At 37.5% G+C, this 26,376-nt stretch overlaps 2 protein-coding genes across 2 annotated transcripts; both read left to right on the forward strand.

The window, feature by feature from the left end:
* The first annotated feature begins 8,435 nt into the window (after nt 1-8,435).
* On the forward strand, nt 8,436-10,932 carry LOC113697527 (uncharacterized). The gene has a single exon (XM_027217189.2). It carries the CDS (start codon nt 8,573-8,575, stop codon nt 9,290-9,292), a length of 720 nt encoding a protein of 239 aa, XP_027072990.1. The 5' UTR covers nt 8,436-8,572; the 3' UTR covers nt 9,293-10,932.
* A 9,868-nt stretch (nt 10,933-20,800) lies between these two features.
* LOC113694657 (NAC domain-containing protein 90) lies at nt 20,801-23,263 on the forward strand. The gene is made up of 3 exons (XM_027213514.2): nt 20,801-21,105; nt 21,742-22,028; nt 22,729-23,263. The coding sequence occupies exons 1-3, from the start codon at nt 20,952-20,954 to the stop codon at nt 23,044-23,046; spliced, it is 759 nt and encodes a 252-aa protein (XP_027069315.1). The 5' UTR covers nt 20,801-20,951; the 3' UTR covers nt 23,047-23,263.
* The last annotated feature ends 3,113 nt before the right edge of the window (nt 23,264-26,376 follow it).

Raw genomic sequence — 26,376 nt, forward strand, 5'->3', positions numbered from 1 at the left:
TTACAATTAATGGTGGTCCCCACCTTTATAACAACCTGATTCTGGTAGTTAATCCTAACCGACTCAATACTCACTACTAAACTACATCGTTTTGATTGCAATTAATCCAAGCCTGACAATTCCCTCCCCATAAAACAGACTTGTCCTCAAGTATAGAATTCAGGGAATTGATGTTCAACAAAAGACTTGTCCTCCCAAGATGCCTCCTCATAATCCAAGTGATTCCATTTAATCAGAAACTGAATAACTGGCTTAGCATCTCGCAAAATAACCCTCCTTTTCAGAATTACTTCTGGCTTTAATGGACATTGATCCTGAAAGTCTAACTCTGGTAGGGTAGTGGAGCTGCCCTGCATTGGTCTCAATTTCTTCTTAAGCAAAAACACATGGACACTGAATGTAGTTTGGAGTCGGCTGGCAGCTTAAGTTTACAGGCTACTGCCCCCACCTTCTGCTCAATCTGGAATGGCTCGTAGTACTTAGCTGCTAATTTGAGACATTTTCTGATAGCCACAGTCTGTTGTCTGTAGGGTTAGAGCTTTAGAAACACCCAATCCCCCACAGAGAACTCCCTTTCAGATATGTGATAATCAGCATACTGTTTCATCCTTTGTTGAGCCTTGGTCAAGTTCTCCTCAATGCAGTATGATATCCTGATCCTTTCCTGCACCATGTTGGAAACTGCAGGAATCATGGAGTCTAATACGGTCCCATTGGTAAATGTACTGGCTTGTATCCAAACAAGGCTTCAAAAGGGGTCATTCCCAGGCTTGAATGGTAGGTGGAATTGTACCACCACTCAGCCAGAGATAACCACTTGCCCCACTGGGAAGGAAGCTCTCCAGTCATACACCTCAGGTAGTTTTCCAAACATTGGTTGAGTCTTTCATTCTGACCATCAGTCTGAGGATGGTAAGATGAAGAGTAATGTAGCTCAGTCTCAACTAGCTTGAAGAGCTCTTTCCAGAACCTGTTGGTGAAGATTTTGTCCCTATCAGTGATGATAGACTCTGGTAGGCCATGTAGCTTATAGATGTTGTCCAGAAAAGCTTGAGCAACCTCCTTTGCTGTAAATGGATGTGTCAATTTGATGAAATGACCAAACTTGGTGAATCTGTCAATAACTACCAGTATAGTATCATAGCCTTGTGACTTAGACAATTTCTCGATGAAATTCAATGTGAGATCATGCCTGCTTAGGTACAGAGAATGGTTGCAGCAATCTGGGGTAGAGAACATTTTTAGACTTGTTTCTTTGACAGACATCACACTTATGTATAAAGGACACCACTTCTTGCTTTATGCTTGGTCAGTAGAATAAGTTCCTAATTTTCTGCCAGCAATTCCTCTGGCCTGAGTGACCACCTATTGCTGAAGCATGTAAGGCCAGTATAACTTGCTCCCTGATGTTCCCTGCCTCTCCAACATAGATCCTACCCTGGAATTTCAATATTCTATCCACCATAGTCACTGTGAGAGTTGGGATCCAGCACTAGTTTAGCTATAATGTCTTGGCAATGAGTGTCATCCTCATAACTTTTCTGCAACTCTGCAATCCAGCCAGGTTTGACAGAGCTAATAGCCATACAAGAGCTCAGTGCAACTGTAGGTGTAACTTCATGTATCCTAGACAATGCATCAGCCACCTGGTTTTCTCTACCTTTTTTGTACTGTATCTCATAGTCCAACCCTAGAAGCTTAGTCATCCAATTATGTTGAAGTGTAGTGTTTAATTTTTGATCCAATAGATACTTCAGAGACTGGTGGTCAGTTCTAATGATGAAATGATTCTCAACCAAGTAGTGCCTCCATTTAGTAACTAGCATTACTAGAGCAAGGAGTTCTTTTTCATACACTGATAATCCCAAGTTCTTAGCTAAGAGTGCCTTGCTTAAGAAAGCAATACGGTGCCCTTCTTGCATCAGAATTGCTCATATACCTCCTTCACTGGCATCTGTCTCTACTATTAAAGACTTATTGAAATCTAGCAACTGAAGAACAGGAGCTGAGCACATCAGTTTCTTAAGTTGATCAAAAGAATTTTGTGCTTGCATTTTCCATTTGAAGCTGTCCTTTTTGAGCAATTCAATAAGTGGCTTGCAGACAAGCCCATAATGCTTTATAAACCTTCTGTAATGTACTGTAAGTCCCAAAAAGCCTCTCAATTCCTTAACAGTTTGTGGTATGGGCCATTGCATAATGCTTTTGATCTTAGAATCATCCATAGTGATCCCTTGTTCAGTAATGGTATGCCCCAGATAGTCCACTCTGGTCTGAGCAAAGGCACACTTGAATTTCTTTATGTATAGTTGATTACTGCTCAGAATGTCAAACACAATCCTCAGATGATGCACATGAGTCTTCACTGTAGAACTGTATACAAGGATGTCATCAAAAAATACCAGAACAAATTTCCTCAAATAAGGTTGAAATATATGATTCATCAGTGATTGGAATGTGGCAGGAGCATTTGTGAGTCCAAAAAGCATGACTAGAAACTCAAAGTGCTCACAGTGAGTTTGAAAGGTTGTCTTGAAGGTATCCTGACATTTCATTCTGATCTGATAATATCCAGCTGTGAGATCCAACTTAATCTTAAACACAGCACCTGTTAGTTCATCCAGTAGCTCATCCACATTGGGTATTGGGAATCTGTCCTTGACAATTAATTCGTTTAACTTTCTGTAGTCCACACAAAATCTCCAAGTACCTTCTTTTTTCTTGACTAGCAAAACAAGGGAGGCAAAAAGACTATTGTTGCACTTGACTATACCCTTCTGCAACATCTCAGTAACCTGCTTCTCAATTTCCTCCTTATGGCAATGGGGGTATCTATAAGGTTTCAATTTGAATGGCTTAGTTCCTGGTTTGAGGGGTATTTCATGATCCACATTTCTACTGGGAGGTAAGTCATTTGGGGTCTGAAACATATCTTCATAATGTTGTAGTAGTTCAGCTACTTCTGAGGGTATAGGGTCAGCTTCTCCTCTTTCATCCTGTGCTTAGCTCATTGCCATACACATCTGCTTCTTGTACTCTATGAATCTCCTTAAATCCTTTCCCTTGATTAGGTCCATATCACAATCTTCTGCTCTCCCATGCAACTGGATCTCATCTCCCTCATGATGTAAAGATATTCTGAGCTGATGGAAATCGAATGTAATTGGACTAAAGTGTGTTATCCAATTCACTCCCAATTTTATGTCCCAACCCCCAAGTTTCATTACTTTGAGGCTGAATCTGAAATTATGTTGGTTAATCCTCCAGTGCACATTAGGACAAATAGCATTACTAGTTACACACGTTCCATTGCCCATGATAACAAAAAATGGCTGATCCACCCACTGATACCCAATATCCATGCCAATAACCAACTCATTGCTGATGTAACTGTCTGAACTTCCAGTATCCACCAGAATTAGCACCTCCTCCCCATCAAGGATGCCCACAAATGTAATGATTTTCCTTTTTAATGTTTCAGATAATGCATGTAAGGACATCTCCATTGCCTGCCCAGGATTTCCTGTCTGTTCATCCTGCTCACTCACTGCATCTTCAAAGGCAGATTCCTCTTCTTATTCAGGAACATGCAGTTTGCATAGCTTACCTTGTACTGGTGGCCTATTCCATACTTTTTCCCACACTTGAAGCATAGTCCATTAGCCCTCCTATACTGCATTTCCTGTGTTGAAGGTTTCTTTGAGTCCTTGAATTCCTTTTGAGAGTTTCTGAACTTGGAATATTTGAAATTGCTACTGACAGGCACCTTATATGAGTGACTCCCAGTAGTTGGTGTATTACTCATTGTCATTCCAAACTTATGCTCCCCCAGAGCTCTGGTACTGTCCTTAGTATTCCTACGTTGGATCCTGATTGACTGTTCCTGCCACTATGAAATCTCAAATGTTTCTGTCAAGGTAGTAGATTTAAGCATCCTGACCATAGGTTTGATTTCTTCATTTAATCCACTTATGAAACTGGAAACAAAATAGTTTTCATCCAGATTTCGATTCTTAGTCATCATCAGAGGTTTCAATTCTTCAAATTTTTCTTGATATTCTCTCACACTCCCTTCCTGTTGCAGCTTATTAAACTCTTCTATCATATCTCTGCAAGTACTATCATTGAATCGCCTATACAGTAATTCACTAAATTCTTCCCAGTCCAAATTAGATTTCTCAATTTTTACCCCTTGAAACCACTTGTCAGCTCTACCTTCTAGATACATCTCAATGACCTCAACTTTCTGTTCCTCAGGAACTTGATAATTCAAAAGGTATTTATTACATTTGCGGAGCCAATCCCTAGGATTTTCACCAGAAAATAATTGTAAATCAATTTTTGGAGGATTTGGAATCTGAAACTTACTCCAGTCCTTCTTAAAAGGTCTTTTGAGCCTCAATTTCAGCCTGTAGCCTTTGGTGAGCTGGAGGAGTAGGTAGAATTGGTGTTAGATCCACGTTTACTCTTCCATCCTTTTCTGGAACCTTATATTTCCCCGTTGTCATCTTCATCAGTAGGTTGTTAATCTTTTGTTCCAAATTCTATTAAGATTCTGTTCCATTCCAATGACCAGGTCCTCCATCCTCTTGTTGCTTTCTTCGAGCTCTATTTTCAATTCGCTCCTAATTTGTTGTTGCTCCAATTGAGCTGAATGCAAGGATCCTAGCAGTTCCTGGAGCTTGAACTCCTATTTTTTCACTTATTCCTCCAATGTTTGAAGCCGATTGCCTTCTGCCATTGAATTTCAAAGCGAGCTCCAAGGATCGTTTGCTCTGGATACCAATTGTCAGGGACACTAGGTAATTTGACTATCTAGTGTGGAGATTGAGAGTTAGAGGAAGGAATTAAAGAAGAGAAAAGAGAGAAGAGAGACAGAAGAAGGAAAGAGAGAAAACTGAAGAGAGAGAAAGAATGAAAATTGTTATTTCTTCAAAATGTCGTTGTTACAATTAATTGTGGTCCCCACCTTTATAACAACCTGATTCTGGTAGTTAATCCTAACCGACTCAATACTCACTACTAAATTACATCGTTTTGATTGCAATTAATCCAAGCCAGACACTCTTATCGGGAGTTTCACGTATCTTCTAACTTTTTTTATCTTTTGGGATGCACCATTTACAACTTCGCATAGGCTGTCAGAGTTATACATCTAGAACATTAATCATCTTTTCTTTCTTTACAATCTATAAATATTGCCCATACTCCACTTATTTAAGATAATGAACAACTTTACACTCTCTTTAGAATGTGAACAGTTGGTACTAACTTGAGTATCATCAACGAGACCCTAGTTTTGTATTGACACTCTTTTTAAACCTTGAATAACTTGAGTATCATAATCATCTTGGGGACGAGACCTTGATTTTGTATTGACAATCTTTTTAAACCGTGAACAACTCGTACTAATTTAAATATCACAGTTATCTTGGTTTTGTATTGACACTCTCTTTAAATTGTGCTACCTTGAATATCATAATTATCCCAGGATAAGATCTTGGTTTTGTACTTGAGTGTCACAATCATTCAAGGACAACATCTTGGTTTTGTATTGTTGTTCAATACTTACAAGTGTTTAAGCAATAGATCGTAGCCCACCAACTTGTACCTAACCTAGACTACTCAAAAATATATCTGAGAGCATTTCTAACCCTTCAATCTATAGGTCTTATTTTTCATTTTTTTAGCAACAAGAAGAAATCACCATTTTCATTGAGAATTACGTCTATCTATTTTTAAAAATTAAAAAATCAAACATTTACACAAATTGAAAACTACCATGTATAAATGTGGATTAAAATTTAAAGAAACTTGATGTGTATATTTTTTTTGTGGTTTGATTAATATTTAGGTTACAAAAATTATCAAGTTTTTATAAACACAAGTTCAATTTTTTTTAAGTTCTAGTTTTTTAATCACTAAGTAAGAGAATATTAGGATACGTTGGATAAGTGTGTTTTTTAGCATGTTTTTAATTTTTCTCTCGCTGTCACCAATATTTCTAATCAAATCTATGTTCATCACTATTATCACCACTCTCAATTCCTCCCACCATTGCTTCATTTACAACTGTTGCTTCTCGCCACCATAATTTTTTCACTTTTGTCATCTTTTCCCTGCCTCTCATGCATTTTTCCTCCATTCTTCAACCATTTCTTCTGCTTTTTCCTCATTTTCTCTTCCTTTTCTTTCTTTCCCTCGCCACTTCCCTCTTATCTCTCTTTCTCCACCCATCTTTCCTATTCACTGTCTCTTTCTCTAAATCCAGTTAGGCTATCAGATCTAGGGAGAGAGAAGGAGAATAAAGGAAAAAAAGAGATCATAGGAGGATAATGAGAGAAAGATGAGTAAATAGAAGAAGGGAAGGGGAAATGAGGAAGGAAATGAGAGAGAAAGAAATGAAGAAATAGAGAGAGAGGTAACTATGTGGATGAATTGAGAGAAGGGAAAAAGAAGACGAGAGAGTGTAACTGCTGATAGTAGCAAGTGAGGAAAGGGAGGCAGTGGTAGTGAAAAAAAAAGGAAAGGATGGGAAGCGGCGAAAAGGCAGTGATATGATTAAGTTACTATAAATATGATTTAGTTAATTTAGCTAGTTAAGTTAAATTTAAATATGATTTATTATAAGGGGAGGAGTAGAAAGGATAGCACGAAAAGAAGAAATGTAAGTGAGGTGTTGTGAGTTAAAGGCATATTACTTACATTAAATACACATCCCTCTTGATATATGTATGACTAATAAAACGTTAATGTTAAAATTTGCGGAATTAAAAGGGGGGAAGTATTAGCCAACCAATAAGCGGTATGGTATCCGACAATGCAAAAGTGAAACTTCACTCGATGCTTCACCCTTAATTTGGGACCAGGGACAGGAACGGTTGCAAGTGCTGAAGGTTATGTGCATTTTACATACGATGTAACTCTGTTTGTACATGGTGTAACTTACTTTTAACAACGTGTAATTTTAGAACAAAATTTTATGGATCCTCCACATATTATTAAAAATGAGATACAAGATGGGATCTAAATCGTATAATTTTTTTGATCAAATCTTGACCGTGAGCTGCTCAAGGACGGTTCGCTTGATGGCTGTCCCTGCCCCAAATCCCTTAATTTGCGACCACTTGCGATCCTCGTACGATTCTTCATATACGGCATACTCCGAAAGGTAGAAAGAGACCTGACGCATACCATCCATCCATACTAGGAAAAGGACGTTCCTTTTTTCAAATACGAACGATTGACCCACCAAGAAGCTGAGGGATAAAAAATTGGGATAATTTCACAAACCTCCCCTAAGGTTTCATGAAATATCACCTAGCTCCCTTGAACTTTTTAAAATCTCACTTAACACCCTTAAAATGATAGTAGGGCCATATGTTAATATCAAAGGTGATGAATTGTCAATAACACCCTCCTATTTAAATTTTCTAAACTTGTTTTTCTTTCTCTAAATGTCAATAAAATATAGGATTTAATAAATGAAATATTTAGCGCATTTGGAGAAAAATAGCTGCAGATTCTTTTTTCCTCTTTTTTTTTGTGTTTCATAACTTTATTTATTTATTTAGTTATTTGTTCCTATTCATGTAGAGCGCAAGAGAAATAAAATAACTAAAACACCGAACTGCAGTTTTACAAATTCTGAGTTTTTTATAATAAAATTTTCATATTTCTTTCCCAGAAAAAAGTCGGTCTATTTTGAGTAAATTCTCTGTATGCTATTGAAGTTGAATTTCATCTATTGCTGAGTTTTTTGGCTCAAATGTATGCTTTTTACATGCTAATTGCCTTCAATGCTATGGAGGGTTTTATTTATAGAAATGGTTTAAAAAAATATTTGCTTTTATTGTCTCTCTCTACTATAGAAATGACTATTGGTTGTAACATAAAATCTTATAAATTTTCATCTTCTCATTTTTAAAATGATTCCAATTTAGTACTTTTTTTCTTGGTTTGTCAAATGTTCATTTTTCTATAGGCTACGGGTAGTAAAGGCACTAAAATAATCTCTCTCCTCAAATATGAATTTTTTAATATGACAATGTTACCAAAATGTCAATTCGAGGGGTGCTAAGTGAGATTTTGAAAACCTCAAGGGAGCCAGGTGATATTTCATGAAACCTAGGGGAGATTTCTGAAATTATCCCTAGAAAATTTAAACGAGGTGAAAGGGGTGGTGGGTCCCGCGTTTGGACTTCACACTGGCTCTCTTCCCTGTGATAACTCATAGAAATTATCACTCCCATCATTGCTCTCTGCGACCCCTCGCCACGTCATTAAACCTTCCCATCATCCAATCGCTCCTCCCTCCCACTCGGCTTGCATGATACGGATACCATCGTGTCCGTTCGATTCCTAGTGGACCCCGCACCCTACAAAGAAATATGGGCCCCACATATTTCTAGGGGCATTTATTTTTTCCTAGGCCCGTTTTCAGGGGATAAAAAATAGAACTCCCGAAACCCATCCCAACGCCAACAGAGTACTCGCGCGGTGCTGCAGTTTCACTACTACCGGAGGCAGCAGCAGCTGCAGCAGTAGGTAGGAAGATAGCTGTCACACTCAAATGGACCAAAACGGCACCGTTAATTCCCGTCATCGTCGATCGCCCTCCTCTGACAGATTTCTCGGCGTTTTCTCTCCGACCGAACGAAGCACCGCTCTCAGTGCTTCTGGAGACAACTCTGCCTCCGGCGACGAGCTTAACGAAGACGACGTCTTCTGGACTGGTGACTTTACTGAGCCTCGTGGCCGGTCCTCTTCCCCTTCCTCAGTCATCAACATGCGCCAGCCCTTCCGGAAGCCGGAGAATTTCGGTATACTTGCTGCCTTGTCGGATGACCACCGTAACCCCAACCAATCTTTGCTCTACAGGAAGGCCTCTCTCTCTCCCTCGACGTCGTCGTTTAACAAAACCCCACTTTCGGCTTCACCTACTCAACCGTCGCCGTTTTCACGTGCGATTCCTTCTATTCCGAAGCCGCAGCAGAACTACAGCACCTACTCGCAGTCGATGCCAGCAAGGAAGTTCCAACAGTCGGCTCCGGTGAATGTGCCGATGATGCCGAGAAAGGTGAGGAACGGCTTGCTGGCTGACGTGGATGTTGATGATAATGACGCCGACGATGAGATGCTCCCGCCGCACGAGATCGTTGCACGAGGATCGGCGGCTGGGTCTCCGAAGACCACGTTCTCGGTGCTTGAAGGCGTCGGGAGAACTCTCAAAGGCAGAGATCTTCGTCAGGTTCGCAACGCCGTCTGGCGCCAAACAGGTTTTGTCGATTGAAAAGCTACGATATCTGATTTTGACACAAATATACCCGTATAAATTGGGGTTTTTCGGACTGAGAAGTTTGAATTTTTGCTAGCTTTTCAGAGGCCTAAGATACAATTGCTGTTGTAGTCAGCCGGGGACTTCAAAGGTTCCCCATTTTGGCGCATCGGAGTTATTATAGTGCTGAGGATGTTAAATGTGTTATCTATAAGATTTTGTTGCGGAAGAAATTCTTGTACCATTATGGTACAACCTGGATAACAGATACTAGTCTTGGTAGAATTAAGAAGGAAGAACTTCTTTTTTCTGAATTTCAATCATCTTCAATACTTGAGGGACTAATAATAACAATCGACCATCCTCAATAGTTATCCTACTAGTTATAAGGTTTGAATGCTCAAAATGAAGAAATGAAAATGAAGGATAATTGTTAGTTGTAATAGTGGCTTTTAAGTTATGGTAGGCTAAGTATATAAGCAGGTTGCTGCAGATTAACTAGTTTTGCAAGTTATAGGTACTTTAAAGTTAAAAATCAAGGTCCACCTTTTCAATACATGGATGCCGTAAGCATTTGTACTCTGGTAGAGATGGAGGACGCAGAGAAGACTGCCTTCTATTATAAATTTGAGTACATTTCATGTAATTTCCAATGTGTGACTTTGTGATCAATCCACTTTGGTTTGGTAGGTTACCATCACACACTCAATTCCGAGTGTGGATATACTCTAATCGAGTTAAACTTGGATTACCTGGTAGTTTTCTAAAATGTGTTAATTAGTTGTGTAATTTGAAATAGGATGGCCTGTTAGTTACTGTATTGTCTTTTAGTCTTTCTGTGTTGCTTATTTAATAGTATAGAAGGGTATTGATTGTCAAGAAAAAGAAATACAACTACTTAGCACCTTGATATCATTTTTGATTTCAAATAATACTCTATCCAAACAAACATGCTTCCCGTCCATGTTGTAACTGTATTTAATGGAAGTCCAATGCATTAACATCAATTAATGTCAAATGTTGTCTCAGGTAGAGGCCTGACAGGTATTCAGCTGGTTCCTTTGCATGCTCCAACTTTTGTACTAGTTCATTGGAGAACTTGAATAGATTTTGTTCAGATATTGTTACTTTTTCCTGTTGGTAAATTTTAGTAATACAAGTGGGAGATAGTCACTGTACATTTTATTCTACATTTTAGACTGCAAAGTGTGTCCATTTAGGATATTAGTGGTGCAATGCTGAGGAATGACAAACTTGTGCTGGACAAGATTAGAGAAAGAATAATAAGTAGGTAATGACATTTTTCTTGGTGGTTGTGTATTGATGTGACCTAGAATGGAAACTCAAAGGAAATGCTGGTAGTCAACTCTTACAGGGATCTTCAAATTACTCTGATTTCACTAAATGTACTGTCGGGGATATTCCAGATGCCGCTGTGTTGTGGATACATATTAGTTGTAAGAGAACAAGATTATTTTTTTCTGAAAGTAGCAGGCCTGAGCTATGCTTGCTAATTATGCTGTAGCTGGAAGGAGTACAATAGTTTCTCTTCTGATAATTATGTTTGCAAATTTCACAAAATGTACAATAACTTTTATTTGATTTGTGTGCTTCTGATATTTTAGATTGGACCAAAAGAGAGAGCATTGCATTTACCTTCTCTTTTTAGTTAACATTAAGAAGCTCTTTGCTTTGCACTTTATCAAACTCGTGAACTGGCTGTTCACACCACCACCAACGCAGTTGATCTAACTTTCTTTAAGATCAATAGCCATTAGCATGGTTTGCACTTAACCCGCACATTCGGTTATGCTATCGGCATTGATCATTTCTTTGCGCAACTGCATATCCACCTTGTGACTAGTTAGAAACTTGCAGTTCACGTCTTTAGTCGGCTAGTTATGATTGATATTGGTTACGGCTTGGCATAACCATGGCGTACTGAAATTTGAAAAAGTAACAGTTCTTACTTGGTCAGAAGTCACATAAGTGATGCCATCAGCACTGTGTTTTGTTTAACTGTCAACGGGATTGGCTTTGGTGATAAAAGTTATATACCTGGTTTGATGCTTCTTCTAGTCACCTATACTTGAAGCTTAATGCATCCTGCACGATTTTGTCAAATATGGTCCCATTGAAAGATCTGAATAGTATTTGAACCAAAATTTTTTGCAGTTTGCCTGCCTTGACCACTTACAACTTAAATGTGGATATTATACCTGGTGTTAGTAATCTTGTAGTCATATGGACTTGAAGATCAATGCATCATGCCAAACTCGGGTCACATTTAGAAATTTGAATGGTATTTGGATTAGAATTCTTCACAGTTACTCGATTTTGTCTAATCACAATGTATAGCTGTTATAGTTTCATGAAAGTAACTGGAAATCATGGTGTTCTAATCATGATGATTTATTTAGTGAGAAATGCTCTTACTCCATGTGCAATTGATTGAATGGATTTTCAACGGTTACAAACTAAGGCTCGTGTTCTAGTTGTGTAGAGTCAAGACACTTCATTCAACACTACTGTATATTACTAATAGTAAATAGTATCGTGTTCATGATTAGAGAGACGAAAACTTGTTTGTACAATCTGCACAAAGAATCTAGATCTAAATCACCTTGAAACTATTCATGAAAACAATATATGAAATTCTATAACTTTTACTGTTTGAAGGAACTTTTGCGATGAGGCAAATTCTAGCAGTTCATTGGACCTAATCTAAAGCATTATACGACCTATTTACCAAGGCATAGCAAGTAGGTTTCACATTATGAAAAATCTAAAATCTGAATACTCTCTTCATTTTGTAAAGGACTCGTAGTTATTTGCAACTTTGCTTCGTTCAAAATTTAAACTTGGACTTGAGTAGCTCAAGCTATTTAAATTCCTTGTGATCTTACATGAGAAGTCTATTTTAATCTAATCTATTTAAGGTGAATGTCTATTTTATCAATATGTTTAAAACATAAATCTGTACTACTTGAGAACTCAATTAAACTCGAATTATAGCGTGTTAAAACCGCCTGTTTAAGTACCTATTAACGCCTCTAGTATGTTAGCTGTAGTCATGCTCCCACATAAGGATCTCCTTTACGTTAGAGCTTGAGGAATAATTAGAAATGTGAGAAGCCTTGCTGATTCTTGTTATACTTTAGCGAAATAATTAAAATAGAGGTAAGAATAGTCGATTCTCCATTTCTTTATCCATGTTAGTATATTTTTTAAATAAAAAATTCATAATTCATTCTCACAAATCTGTACTAATGGCACAAGATGCATCAAATCAAATTAGCATGTGACAAAAATAACAGATATATTAGATCTGAAAAATTTTTAAAAAAAAAATTAAAACCTTGTACAGAACAAAATAGGAGAAATAAAAGTCTACCTATGAAATCTTAGGAGAGAGAATACTCTAATTAAAAAAAACTTTGGACAGGCTTTATTTAAACAATACAAGAAAATTAGAAATTCGAGGAAGGGAGACCATGGTCGATTGAAAAAATTTGTCTACAAGAGACAAAGAGCTTATGAAGATTACTAATAATGCTTAGTATAGTGTGGAATGAAAAAAGATTTCGATCTTTAACCATGTCATGTTTGGGAGACAAGGTAACTTTTTGCATTCATGATCAACGCTACTGCTATTTCTTCATCCGAGTTATGGGTTGGGGAACAAAGAACTTTGCTTTAATGATAAACGGTTGGGTATTTAGCTCGGTTTTGTGCCTACACCTAATTGTTCTTCACATAAATCTATTCATCGACAATACAGAATATCAAGATTCAGGCAAGACTAGGAACAAATGCCCTTTCTTATTTCTGAATTGATTTCGATCAAATTGGAGCACCTTTATGCTTTTGATCAGAAAGACGAGCGTCGGACAAAACGAGTCAGATTTCCATATCCAGCAAACAAAAAGCGTGACAAGTCAGAATATCAATAAGCGTTAAGTTGTGGAAGTTCACAGGGGGAAAGAATCCCCTCACCGTCCATGATCATTTTCCTCATCCTTGCCACTAAAGGATGCAACTGCCCGCAAATGTCCAACATATCAGATAAACTTTAATTTTCCCCCATAGAAACGCGCAAATGCAACAAACAAAAGAAAAAATTCAAGACCAAGAACAATTTGAGGCCAGGGCAAACGCAAGTCAGGATATCAATAAGCCTGAAAGCAGAGCTCATGGAGGTATTCACCTCTCGCACATCTAATTTTGTCTTCATCCTCGCAATGCCATCCCGAATCAAAATCAATCAAATGAAAAATTACAAGCACAAGAAACAGTAGCCCCTGTACTAAACAATTATTGAATGCCCAAGGTAGTAATTCCCCCATATTTGATTCTGTTACAATGATAAAACTAAAATCCAGATGAAAAGAAATGTACCCCACTTCACCGCGAGACATTCACCAATCAACAATTTTGACCCTGCCAAACCCGATGTCAGAACCCAAACAGAAAGTCATCTGCCGGAATTCCAACAATTAGGAAAAAGCGGGCAGCCAAAAAAAAAAGTTATGCCTCGACAAATAAAAGAGAAGAGCGGGATAAAACAGGACTGAATCCTCAATAGGAAAACCCTAAAGAGAAAGCCCTAGGCATATACGACACGCCCCAAAAAACAGGGTCTGTAGTATATAATCGTTAATCTAGCGCAGCTATGACTCGAAACGCTTCCATTGCTGAAAGGTGGAAGGCGATCTTAAGGGCTGCGCCTGGGCATAATATTTTTGAATTGCTATCAAACATTCAAACGTCCAACTGATTGATAATTGAAAGCACCAAGAGAGAAAAAGATTGAAGCGAGAATGATTTCAATTTTTCCCACTCAAATCGAATTGGTTCGTCAAACCCTAGCCTGCGGCCGTTGAGATGTGGGGGAGCGGAGCAAGCCAGAGTTATTTATACTGGTACTTTTTATCTTCCTCTTCTACGGGCCTGTGTCCCCTCGGATTGCCGAGCCCATTCGGCCAGAAATTGCTTCCATCAATAAGGTTTAAAACACAAACCCTTGAAGTTGGCACACCGACTTGCATGGACAACCCGGATTGCATTGCATGCCTCCACACACTGGAAGATCCAGCCCAAAGCCGCAAGTGATAGAGCCCACCAAAATTTAGACAACAGGTTACTCAAACACGTTCAGCATCTCTATAGACCTAGGCTTGGCTTGGATTTTCCTCCCGTCTCCCGGACCATTGCTTTAACATTTTTTATGCTTAGGCATTTTTTTTTTAAGCCCTATGGATATGTTCTTACAAGAAATTTTTATTTTTTGATCTTCTTTCCTTTTTGACAGGAAATAATCTGGGGAATATAGAGCTTCACTAGGCTGAGGGGAGTTTTATTTTTTCCTCTTTTTTTGGCAGAAGAAGAGAGTGTGAGCTGTTTTGCAAGTTTCGTTCATTTTGTTTGAAACATGATGCTCGTACTAAAACTATTAAGAATTTGTTTTTGAATTAATCTTTCTATGTACTTACTAACATGTATACCTTGTCAGATTTGCATGCACGATAAATAATTTGAATTTGAACTTTAAATCTAAATTTTATATATACATACGTCATACATACATTTAACCATCAGTATATATACATAAAATTACTCCTTGCTCTTCTACACCGCGGGGCTGGGTGTTTAAATCATAATTAGGTGATGATGCATGCACTAAGGGCGCAAATCGACAGAGAGACTTTCTCTTACTTGTGGATGTGAATTGAGTGGTGCTCCATAAAATTCTTTTGAATTGGTACCATCACTCTTCAGTACTCTTCTTCCATGCATGTACATTCTGGGGGAAAAGGCCTAGGCGATATCGGAATTCCGATGTATTTTACCAATTTCGTTTCAGTTGTAGGTAAGAATCTAATGCGGAAAGTCACCATCCGAGAATGCCAAAGCCGATTTCGTTTAGTGAACTGTGAATAACAGCCGAATTTCAGCTGCAACTTCCCAATCGAACTCAATTTTCTGTGTTGAAGAATTTATGTGCAAGGAGTGGTTGGGCTCAAAACATAAAGCAGTAGTGTCATTTCGTTGTAGAGTTTCGTCGTGCTTAGTGAGGATTTTCATCTGCAATTGCTCGAATAACTCTCAATTTTCTTGATGAACAACATGCGTCAAACTTACCCAAAAAAATCATGCGTCAATGGGATTTTTTTTTTTTTTTTTATTCCGAATCTTTGATGTATCAAAGTACGTGCTTTGAAAGTATCGGAAAAATAACTAAGAAAGGGGACTTCCGGGTCAAAGACACATCATTGGCAAACTTCATACTTGGACACCTGTCATTAGGCTTTCTTTTTTTTTTTTTCTCTCTCTTTTTCAACAAGGCAGGAGTGAAACTTAGGAAGTAAGGAAGGACCATGAGAATCTAAATTTAGAATTCTTAATTCTCAGGAGTAATCTAATTTATGACGAATGGATTATGTCAAAAAGATCCCTAGCTTGTATTTCTCGCTGGCTGGCGTGGTGTTCAAATCCAAATATAACATGGAAATACCATGGTTCAGTACGTTCGAAGGTTCGACCAATCAAATATGTGCTCTCTTTATTTTAATGTTTTCTCCCAAAATAGTAAATAGTAATAAATGTTTTCTCCAATTTGAGGAAGTGCGCATGCGAATGGAGGAGAAAACCAATCGAGTGTTTGGACTAACTTTTTCTGTGCGATGGCGAATTTTCACTACTACTAATATATTTGGAGATTATTCTTCCAGTACTAATTGACTCTTATTTAACCCCATAATTCTGTAGATTGACCAGCATTTTTTGCATGATCTTGCCTGTTTGCTTCACGACGACAGATATCAGGGAACAGAGATGCGCGTGTCTGTATCTGATGCTTCCAGCAAAGCCTCCCCGCCGCTCTTGTTCTTGTGATTTTTATGTTCCCAAGTTTCTTTTAATTTTTAGAATTAATCTACTGTGCACTGAAAGTGTATATGTTATCACGATTGAATACATGATACATATTTAAAATTTAAGTTTAAATTACGTGTCATGCATCTAATAATGAATATATGTATACACTGTCAATCAGTCAGTCAGTCAGTATACTACAGTAGATTAATCCTAACTTTTATCCTCTCTTCGACCCAAAGTTGTATACCTTGATCATGGGAATCGTACGTGTTGACATTTCTCCACGTATGCTGCCATTCCAGGAAAAGATGTACAGAACATTATTATGTTGGTGTGAAAAAAAAATTTGAATTCCACACCTGGAAGAGAATTCTCTTGAAAAACACGAGTTCCACAATCTGGTCTCCATTGCTCATTTAATGTTGGCGTACTACCGGTTTCCGTAGAAAATATGTCGCATACGTCACATGCCTGAAAGCAAGCAGGAGGAGGAGACTTTAAACAAGTAGTATAAGTCTATATGTTTAGGAGGAGACCACAATTTGGTCTCTCTATCTCATTTAACTTCCAAAGGATTCAAAGTTCTTCCTCAAAGTTTCTATATACTTTTAATTAGTCTGCATGCCCATCGTCTACTGCTGCACACGCATTGGCATTGGTTTGCTTCCGAAAGGACCAATCTGATTACAGACAATTCGTGATCGAAAGGAGCATCTTTACATTTCCGCAATCACTAGAGCCAAGACATGAGGGGACCTGACCGACAAATCAAACCACGTCGAAAAGAACATGCACAAATTGTTATAAATATAAATGAATTAATAAAAATTGAACTGACCCATAAATAGCGAGGACTACAATCCAACTAATATCACGACAAACTAATCAAAATAAATTAGTAGGCGTTTTTGATTGCTAGAACAAACTCGAAAATATCCAGCTCCACGACCTGCGCATCGATCACATCTGATGGAAATGGGCAATGATGGTGTTTTGATTTGGCATCGGGTGGAGCAGTTTCTCGGCCGAAAAGAGGAGCAGAACCGGAAGAGTTAAACAAAAAAGAAAAAAAAGAGTAAAGGTTCCACAAGAAATTGGATCTATTCTAAATGCGCGTTTAGAAAATGACTTGTAAACTATCGTGATTCATTAAACGCAAGACATGGTATATCATTCCTGTTGACTTCTCTTGACCAAAACTCTGCATGTTCCTCCTAGGCTACCATTACATTAGTGATGAAAGTCTTCATCCGAATTTGTACGGTTTCCGAACAGAGAATTGGACTTCATAGACGTGTAAACGCAAGGACGAGGACGTGGAGCTGCGAGGTCCAGGTCCAACTACATATGTATTGACATTTGACATATACTACATACTGTTCATATATATATATATATATATTGACATTGAGGTTTAAATAATACCTGTGTAGACCAAAAAGTTTTCTCATATTCTCCAACCGCCACCGCCAAACGCTGCCATAGAACCAAATGAAGACCACGCTGTTAAAAAGTCCATTCGCGTTGGTGGGACTTGGGGGTCAGGGAACCAATGAGATGCATTTTCCAGGTCTATCAGCCTAGCAAAATATTGCAGTGAGGGTTGAACCTCGCGTAATACAGCTGGCTAGCATATGGCATTGCTGTATGCTGGGCCCGAACGGATTCTGCTGTCACGAGTGACGCACGGCATTGCTCTACGTAAATACTGACGCAACAAATGTATATATTAAATGTAATAAAATTTAGAATATAAAATAAAATAAATTTTTTTCATTCATTCATTGAAATTTGTGCTGAAAAATTTATTGGCTTTTTTACATATTATTATGTTAGTATCTATATTTGTTGTTTTGGCGCTCACATTTGTTTTAGTAGTATGCACGTACGTCTACGCTCGACTTTATCATGTTATTAGATCGGGTAATAGCAGAGACCCGTGATCCGCCCCCAAAAAAGGAAGAAGGGGAGGGGGAGGAGAACAAGGAAACAGAAGTCGTTTCACAAAAACTGAGAACCTCATTTATTTATTTTTTTTATTACAACGACAACATTTCTATAACCTAATCTATTCTAATCAAGGGGAAGGGAAGCCGATAAGAATAGAAATTTTATCAGAGAAAATCACTGTCATATAGAATGACAATTTGGTGGAAGATAAGGATTAAATCCTTGACCTCCCAACATCGCCGAGACTTGAATGCTCGGCAGGACCACTTAGGCCAAGGGCGGGTAGCTTTGGCCTGGTGGCTATTGAGAACCTCATTCATGATCCCGAAAAATGGGGTATTATTCCAATAATGAAACTATCAAGTTATTTCACGAAAACTGAGAACCCTTTTCGTGTTAGTTACTGGGAAAGAATTCCAGTCTTCGGTCTTCTGTCCTTTGAAAAACAGTCAACCATGCGTCGTCCTTAGTGCGCTGATTCTCTATTTCAAATTATGTCCTCGGTCACATACAGTGGTGTATATATTTTTTGTCTATGTGGAGAAGTAAATATCATGAAGTGAGTTACTTGCGTCTCCGAGTACAGAAATCAAAAGAGAAAGAGCCTAGATCGATTAAATTAATTTTAAAGTTTGAACGGAAACAGTTTTCAAAGAGAACAGTAGTAAATGGCAGCCAACAAATAAGTAGCTAAGTGCTCGTCCAGAAGAGAAGGATGGTCAGTCGAATAAGAAGAATAAGAATCCTTGACCTTGAATCCCAGAAAAGAAACGAGCATGCTTTGCTTGATCGACTAAATTCTGCTGCCAAATAAAAAGTACCAATGCATTTTGAAGACGTCAGGTCTAGGGCTTTAGACTAAGAACTTCAGCGTTATTAATATGTTTGGTAATTGGTATTAAAAGTGGCGCACCTTTCATCACTAATATAGGCCATGGTATTACGCGGGTTAAAGATGCCTTTCCCCCACCACTTCATTTCACCGTCATATTGATTTTTGTGATTAATTTGCTTGAACTGCTTTTTCAAAAAAAAAAAATATATATATATATATTTTTTGCTTCAACTGAATCCCTTAGAAAAAATTTTACCATCCAGCCAGGATACCAGAACCTCAAAGTACACTTAAGAGTAGCCATGAAAAATGATCAGCAGTTGCAACCCAATTTTACTATTGCCGTGAGTTAATTACTTCTGGATATCATACACATTGATTTAATGGTCCGAGTTTAAATCCATATTTTGCACGGTTGTAGGTTATCTTAAACTTGTAATATACTTTAAGAAAATGTGCACACACGTTTTCTTTTACAGGTAATGCAAAAATTAGACATAATCATGAATTCATTTTGAGGAAAAAAGAAAAAAGGTACTTGTTGCCGAGTTTGAGATCGTAAACCTAAATCCTTGCCATTGAGAACTAGGAGACAAAAGTTTGCATGTATATGTACACCGTGTGTGTGTATATATATATATATTCCAAATTAAGTTAATGTATAATTATTGATTGAGGATCAGGAGCTTCCGTTGTCACTAGATCAACTGAAACCGTAGACACCTAATAAATTTTAGGATTATTATCACTTTACCCCCTTAAACTATATCACTACTATCAGTTTACCCCCTAACGTTATCTTTTAATCACTTTACCCCCATAAGTAATTCAACTTAACATGTTAAGAAATTTTGAACAAAAATACCCTTTTATTTTATAACATTATTACATTGTTATTATCACTTTATTCGTTTAGATTATAGTGATACAATCACTTTAGTTCCTAACATTATTTTCTAAGCATTTTACTTCATCATTAATCTAACTAGTATGGTCAAAAAATTTTAAATATATTTACCCTTTTTTATATATAATTAAAAATAAAAAAGTTGGAATGGTTATTGTTCCTTTTTTTTCACTTTAAGAGATCGAAAAACATAAAAATAAAAGGATTTTCTCAAAAAATAACTCTAGGGGGTAAATTGATAATGAGACTATAGTTTATAGGGGTAAAGTGATAATAATTTTAAGGGTTAAACATGTCTTTTCACTTTAATTAACAAACTCCGTTAAGTTTGACCGTTAGTTTTGGGGGTAAAGTAACTAAAAGATAATATTAAGGGGGAAATTGATAGTAGTCCCAAACGTTAAGGGGGTAAAGTGATACTAACCCTAAATTTTATCTCATAGGAGTAATACATACACATGCAAAAAAAAAAAAAAAAAAAAAAAAAAAGAAAAAATTTGCTGATTTTGTAGTTAGAATTGCCAACCATAAAGACGACGTAGTATTATTGAAAGTTTAACAACGCAGAGGGCACATGAAAGTTGACTGCTAATTTGACCAATGCTGGAGGGGCGTTAATAAGGCGCTAATGGAGCAATCTTGAACGTTCAATCCGTAACTTTATGTCCCCCCTCCCTAACATATTACTGCTAAGGGATTATTTCGTAAAATAAAAAGAGAAAAAAAAGAAGCATTTTCATATGCTAAGTACACGGTGAAATTATCGGCGCACCGTAGTTATAGACGGTATTGCATGCACCGTAGCAGCATTAAAAAAAAAAAAAAAAAGGAGGAAATGAAATTGACTGACTCAAGGAAGTAAGAGGGAAATTTCCGAGGAAATCCAAACCTCCATCATTTTTCTAACTTTACTCGGCTATGGTCTCTTTGCTTTCTTCTCCTCATCTATTTAACCCAGCACCCTTATAGAAAAGAAACTCATGAATGGTCTTTTTCCTTTGTATACAAAACAGAAACGAACACGTAAGCACGTGTGATAATCAGTTTGCAGTCATCAACACGCATGGTTTTAAACCGTAAGAAGAAGCGCAGATTGTAAGACGAAAATGGAAAACTTACCGCCTGGTTTTAGGTTTTATCCAACAGAAGAAGAGTTGATCTCTTTCTATCTTCATAGCAAGCTTGAAGGAAGAAGGCAGGACATTGACACAGTAATCCCAGTTGTCGATATTTATGATCACAAACCATGGGATCTTCCGCGTAAGTAGACACACATGCCCGCATGATCATAAGTTCTTCAATATGTACGACATTAATTTGTGAACGATGGTCAGCTTGTGATTCAATGAAGTTCTCTCTTGCATTTGCTTGATTTTTTGCTCCAAGGAGCATCTTCAGCTCAATAGTTTTGTCAAATACAACACAAGAATCTTTAAATTTTTTTTTTTTTTGGTCATCGTTAAATTTTCTTAGATTTTTTTTTTTTTTTGGGTTTTACTGGTTCCTTATTAATCAGCTTCTATATTTCTTTCCTCTGATTTGCAACTGAATTTCGTAAATACCCAATGAACAATCTCATAAATGTTCAGGATATCTATACATATGCCATTTCGTTGACAGTTTCATCTTTTTTGCCGGTTGTATCGCATTAAAGTACTAGCTAGTGATTAAGTTATCAGCTAATGATTTGGGAAAAAAATAAAAAATAAGCAGTAGTAGCTAGCTATTAAGTTATCGGTGCAATCAGATCGGGCCGTCACCTGATTTTACGATTTTTAGTTTCAAGTGCAAATTTGATAAGGGATTAAAAAAAGAATTTTGCATGAAATTGTGCAGCAACTAATATTGAATTATATATTATTACTTGGTGACAAAAATTGATCGTTGAAAAACCAGAATTTGCTGGAGAATGTTGTCGGGGGGACCCGGAGCAGTGGTTTTTCTTCATTCCAATGCAAGATAGGGAAGCTCGTGGAGGAAGACCAAATCGGCTCACCACTGAAGGATATTGGAAGGCTACCGGCTCTCCGGGTTGTGTTTACTCTTCCCAGAACCGTATCATTGGAGTGAAAAGAACCATGGTGTTCTACAAAGGAAGAGCACCAAACGGAGAGAAAACCCAGTGGAAGATGAACGAGTATAAAGCTATTGATGGCGAAGCCTCCTCAGCAGCACCTCCAAAGGTATGGCTTTTAGCCTGCCCATATATGATCCCTATGAACCAGTTTCTGTTCTTAACTTTTCCCTCTATTTTTCTTTTTTCAAATCTGAAGCAATGAGATCATAAGACCTATTAATACAGCTCAATCATTCTAAGCTTCCCATTTTAAACATGCTTTGTCAAGGGTATAAAATGTAAAAATATATAGTTAGTGACCATAAATAGCAGTTAATATCACAAACCGCAGGAAAAAAAGGGGGTGGGGGTAGGTGTTTGGAGGTAATATATGCATGAATCAATATAATTGTTTCTTGTGGTGTAGATGGTCATTTTTGACTTAGCAGCGACTTTCTTATATGAAAACCTAATTTACTCTAAACTAGAGATAACAAAATTTGCGAACAAGACAACCAATCTGACATACTGTTGTGGTAAGATTTTGAACTGACATTTACATTTCCAGATCCATAATATGAACAAGAACTAACTTTACCTGGTTTATGGTCTCAAAGCTCCCTCTACTCAGCCTTCAATAACTTCCCATAATTCAGACACAATGCTTTTCCTTGCTGAGAGAGAAAAGCTGTTTCATTTTTCATACTTGGGCTTAATTTTTGGATGTGGAGCTCTGGCTAGACGTATGATGATATCTAAAGAACTATTTCTTTATCTGATTAATTTGTTCTTAGTTAGTTTTAACTTTGCATATGAGATGCATGCAGTTACGGCAGGAGATGAGCTTGTGCCGAGTATATATTGGATCAAAATCGTTGCGGGCATTTGACAGACGCCCACCACCACCACCTGGAGAAACATCGTCTCATCATCGTCAACCTCATCACCAGGAGGACCAGCCAGCAACCATTACGTCCCATCAAACTCATCCACCGTCACTAGCAGCAGAAATAGCAAGCTCAACCTCCGGCTCCGGGGAGGACAATTTTCTGGCTTCTTCCTCCCAGGGAATGGAAAATGAGAGCCATGATTTGGCTTTTAACCCCGAACCCATGTGGGATTGGGAACAACTCAATTGGTTTTAACTCATTTTCTGCCACCAAAATCAGTTTGTTGAACTCTTAGGGCGGTTGGATCTTTACTCATTAATAACTTTTTCCTAATTATGTTTGGTGCCCTTCAAATAATTAGCTACTTTTGTCCTATGTTGTCTTAGTCAAATGTAATTTTCTCTCCTATATATTCTCACGAGTGAATGCTTCCTGAGATATATATACATGAAAGCCCGTCGAGTTCCATGTAGATTTTTGCTTGAAGAGTATCCCGTTACCAGGCCGTGATTTCCGCCCCATGACTATTAAATAAAAAATGAATTATCATATCATGCTTCAGCTTGTATATACGTCACTAGCTTGATTTACTCGCTGACTACATTGGAATTAAGTGGTTGATTTTTTCTTACACTAGAATTTCGAAATTTGTCAAGTGTAGATGAAAGTGGAACCATTTTGAAATTACACACATCTCAAACTTGGGCAATTTGTCAGGCGCAGGTGAAACCATTTTGAAATGACACTTCTCAAACCTGTGCCTCTCTCTCTCTCTCTCTTGCGACTAGCGGGATTGGGAGAGGAAGGGAGAAGGGGGTGATAGGGGAAGAGGGGAAGGATGAGAAGGCGAGGAAAGTAGAGGAGGAGGGAGGGAGGGAGGGAGGAGAAGGGGAAACTAGAAAGAGCGAGGAGAGGGAGGGATAGACAAAATAAGGAGAGGGGGAGGCGGTGGTGACAGCGGCAACAGTGGACTTAGATGGAAATGATTAGAAACAGTGGTGATAGAATAGAGAAATGCGCTTATGTTTTTCGATATTTTAGAGTGTGCATTTTAAGATTTTGTAATATTTTAAAAGCATTTTTACAGACAAAATTGTTAAAAAAAAAAAAACTTGTTTATCACAAACATTCTTTCTTGTTTTTTTTTGGATAATTCAAAAACATTCTTAAAAATAAGGGTGCCAAACAGAGCCAAGAGTCCAAAGTAATACTAGTATTTACTAGCTTGGACATCTTAATTGTAATGTTAGCACGGCGAGACTTCTTGCTTGTCATGTGTCGTAATTTTTGGTGTGATACCATCGAAAGGTGCTTCTAGCTCTGCAATTAGTAGCGCCAATCCTACAGTGTAGGTACTAAGACGATGTAGACAATACGATAATAGAAGTATGAAAAAACAACAAATTTCGTCACTAATCAAAAGTGATGTCTACCATCACTTTCATTAATCCAATTTCGAATTCACCTTATCCGTGATTATATAATATAGCTGCTTTGTCAACTGCAAAGTCTTCCCGAAAGGGAGTGGCAACATGGTATACAACGGAGTTTGGCCTACAAGACACTAGTGATTAGTGGTCCTTCGAGAGAAACATGTTCATTTTTTGGCTTATTAATATGTTCATGAATCAAAGCGCACGCAATTGGCTGAAATTTACTTCTGCTATAAGTTGAGACAATTATTTCAAAAAAAAAAAAAAAAACCAAAACTATTTCCAAATTTAGGAGGCAAAAAAAGAAAACTATTTACTTCTGAGATGCCAGTTTGCAGCATATTTACTGAATTTTGGGTTTTCAATTGTAATTGCAGGTACGAAGAGGGAATAAATTGATTTCGATCTTCAGACATGTGTGGTTTCCTTAATCTAGTTGCACTAGCATAACCCAACTTCTGGTAATTATTATTAACCGGTTCAAATTAAGGAGTTGAAAGAATAAATTAATGTCTTTGCATATATAAAGCTTGTAAAACTACACTAGTTAATGCATCGGTTGTCATCTGTATATGGTCATCAAAGAGCAACTTTTTTTTTCGCCCCAACCATAATATATTATGGTCCTAAGCTCTTGTTCCTCTTATATGTAAGACGAGTTTTATTACCCTAAGCTGATAACTTTTCAATCTTTCTACACTCTTTAGTTGTAATAATACTACTATTATTAGAGTCGTAATCTAGAATCACCTGGCTAGGAAAGACACCAAAATAAGAACTTTCAGTGACAACTAATGAACACCCTCGCAGTCTATTCTAAGATGAAGTTAAAAGAGTGTTTGGCTCTAATTAGCCAAGACTTACAAGTAGACTTGTAAAGAAGTGCTTGCTTGACGTAGTGCATGTATGCTCTTGACTTCTTTCCCGTGTCATCTTCTTGAATAACATCGTGCTACAATAATATTCCACTCGTTTGTTTTTAGCCTTCTTCTCAACTTCAATTTAGTGGTGGACCATAGCAGACACTGTAATATGATATCCATGCATCATAATCCGGCCTGAAAGCTGCCTTCGCAATGCAACCTTCACCGTCTGGCAGAAGCTTCATTCCTTTTTTTACTAGTCTTTATGTTTTATTTATTTAGTTTTTAAATCCTTTCAGCAAGAGACGGAAGCAAAGATCAGTAACAATATGGAAATATAGAATTGAGGTGATACTAGGCTAGGGCTGACAGTGAAAATTGCCTGAGGATTGCAAGCTTTCCATCCTTCATATTCTAAATCTAACTCAGTACCAATGTTTTTGAAAACCAGTAAAAATCAGGAGGTTCAACAGGTTTTTATTAAGTATTTATTTTTTAAAATAAATATTTTAGTTTTATTCAAAATTTTTAACACTAGAATGAATAAAAAATTATTCAACTTTCGAACCGGAATCGAACCAGTTGAACCGATCGAATCGTGCATCAAAAGGTTCTCCGCTTCACTTTCCGGTCCGAATTTAAAAACATTGCTCAATACCTGCAATTTTATTGACACCGCCCCAAACGGATGTAATTTCTTTGTTGGGGTGTCCATTTTGACGCCTGGCTTCCAGTGAAAGTGTCATCAGAGGAGGAAAATTCCATATATTTACATTTCATCTCTTCCTAATTAACCATAGCCTGTTTATCAAGTATTTCCTTTTGGGATGCATAAACACTAAACAGGGCTACATGCATATTCATAGTTTTTTTTTTTTTTTTTGTATTTTGAAGTGTCATAAAAGAGATGACACTTCAAATCATTTTCCAGTATTCTTCAAGTACTGGACAGGAAAATGGCATGTGCTTTCACATGCTCAGTCCTAGAGCGAATTTTATGTCGCAGTCCTCGTAGTCTCTCGTCTCGTCAGATGGAATTGGAAACAACCATAAAATTTCATCTAAAGTCTTTTTGAGGTAAATTTCTCCTTCAGTCAAAGACTGGGCAGTGTCTAGACGCGGAACTTCACGTAAATTATTTGCCATAACTAACGGAAAGGAACTTTAGCCAGCGATCGTATTCCGTAATATAGAGTGTGTTTGGACAGGAGATTATTTGTTCAAATATATTTGTTTATATTACCATTACAATTTCCAATACACCTTTTTATCTTCCCAATTACCTTTTT

Source organism: Coffea arabica, chromosome 6e (assembly GCF_036785885.1).
Source record: "Coffea arabica cultivar ET-39 chromosome 6e, Coffea Arabica ET-39 HiFi, whole genome shotgun sequence".
In the NCBI taxonomy this organism is placed as follows: Eukaryota; Viridiplantae; Streptophyta; class Magnoliopsida; order Gentianales; family Rubiaceae; genus Coffea; species Coffea arabica.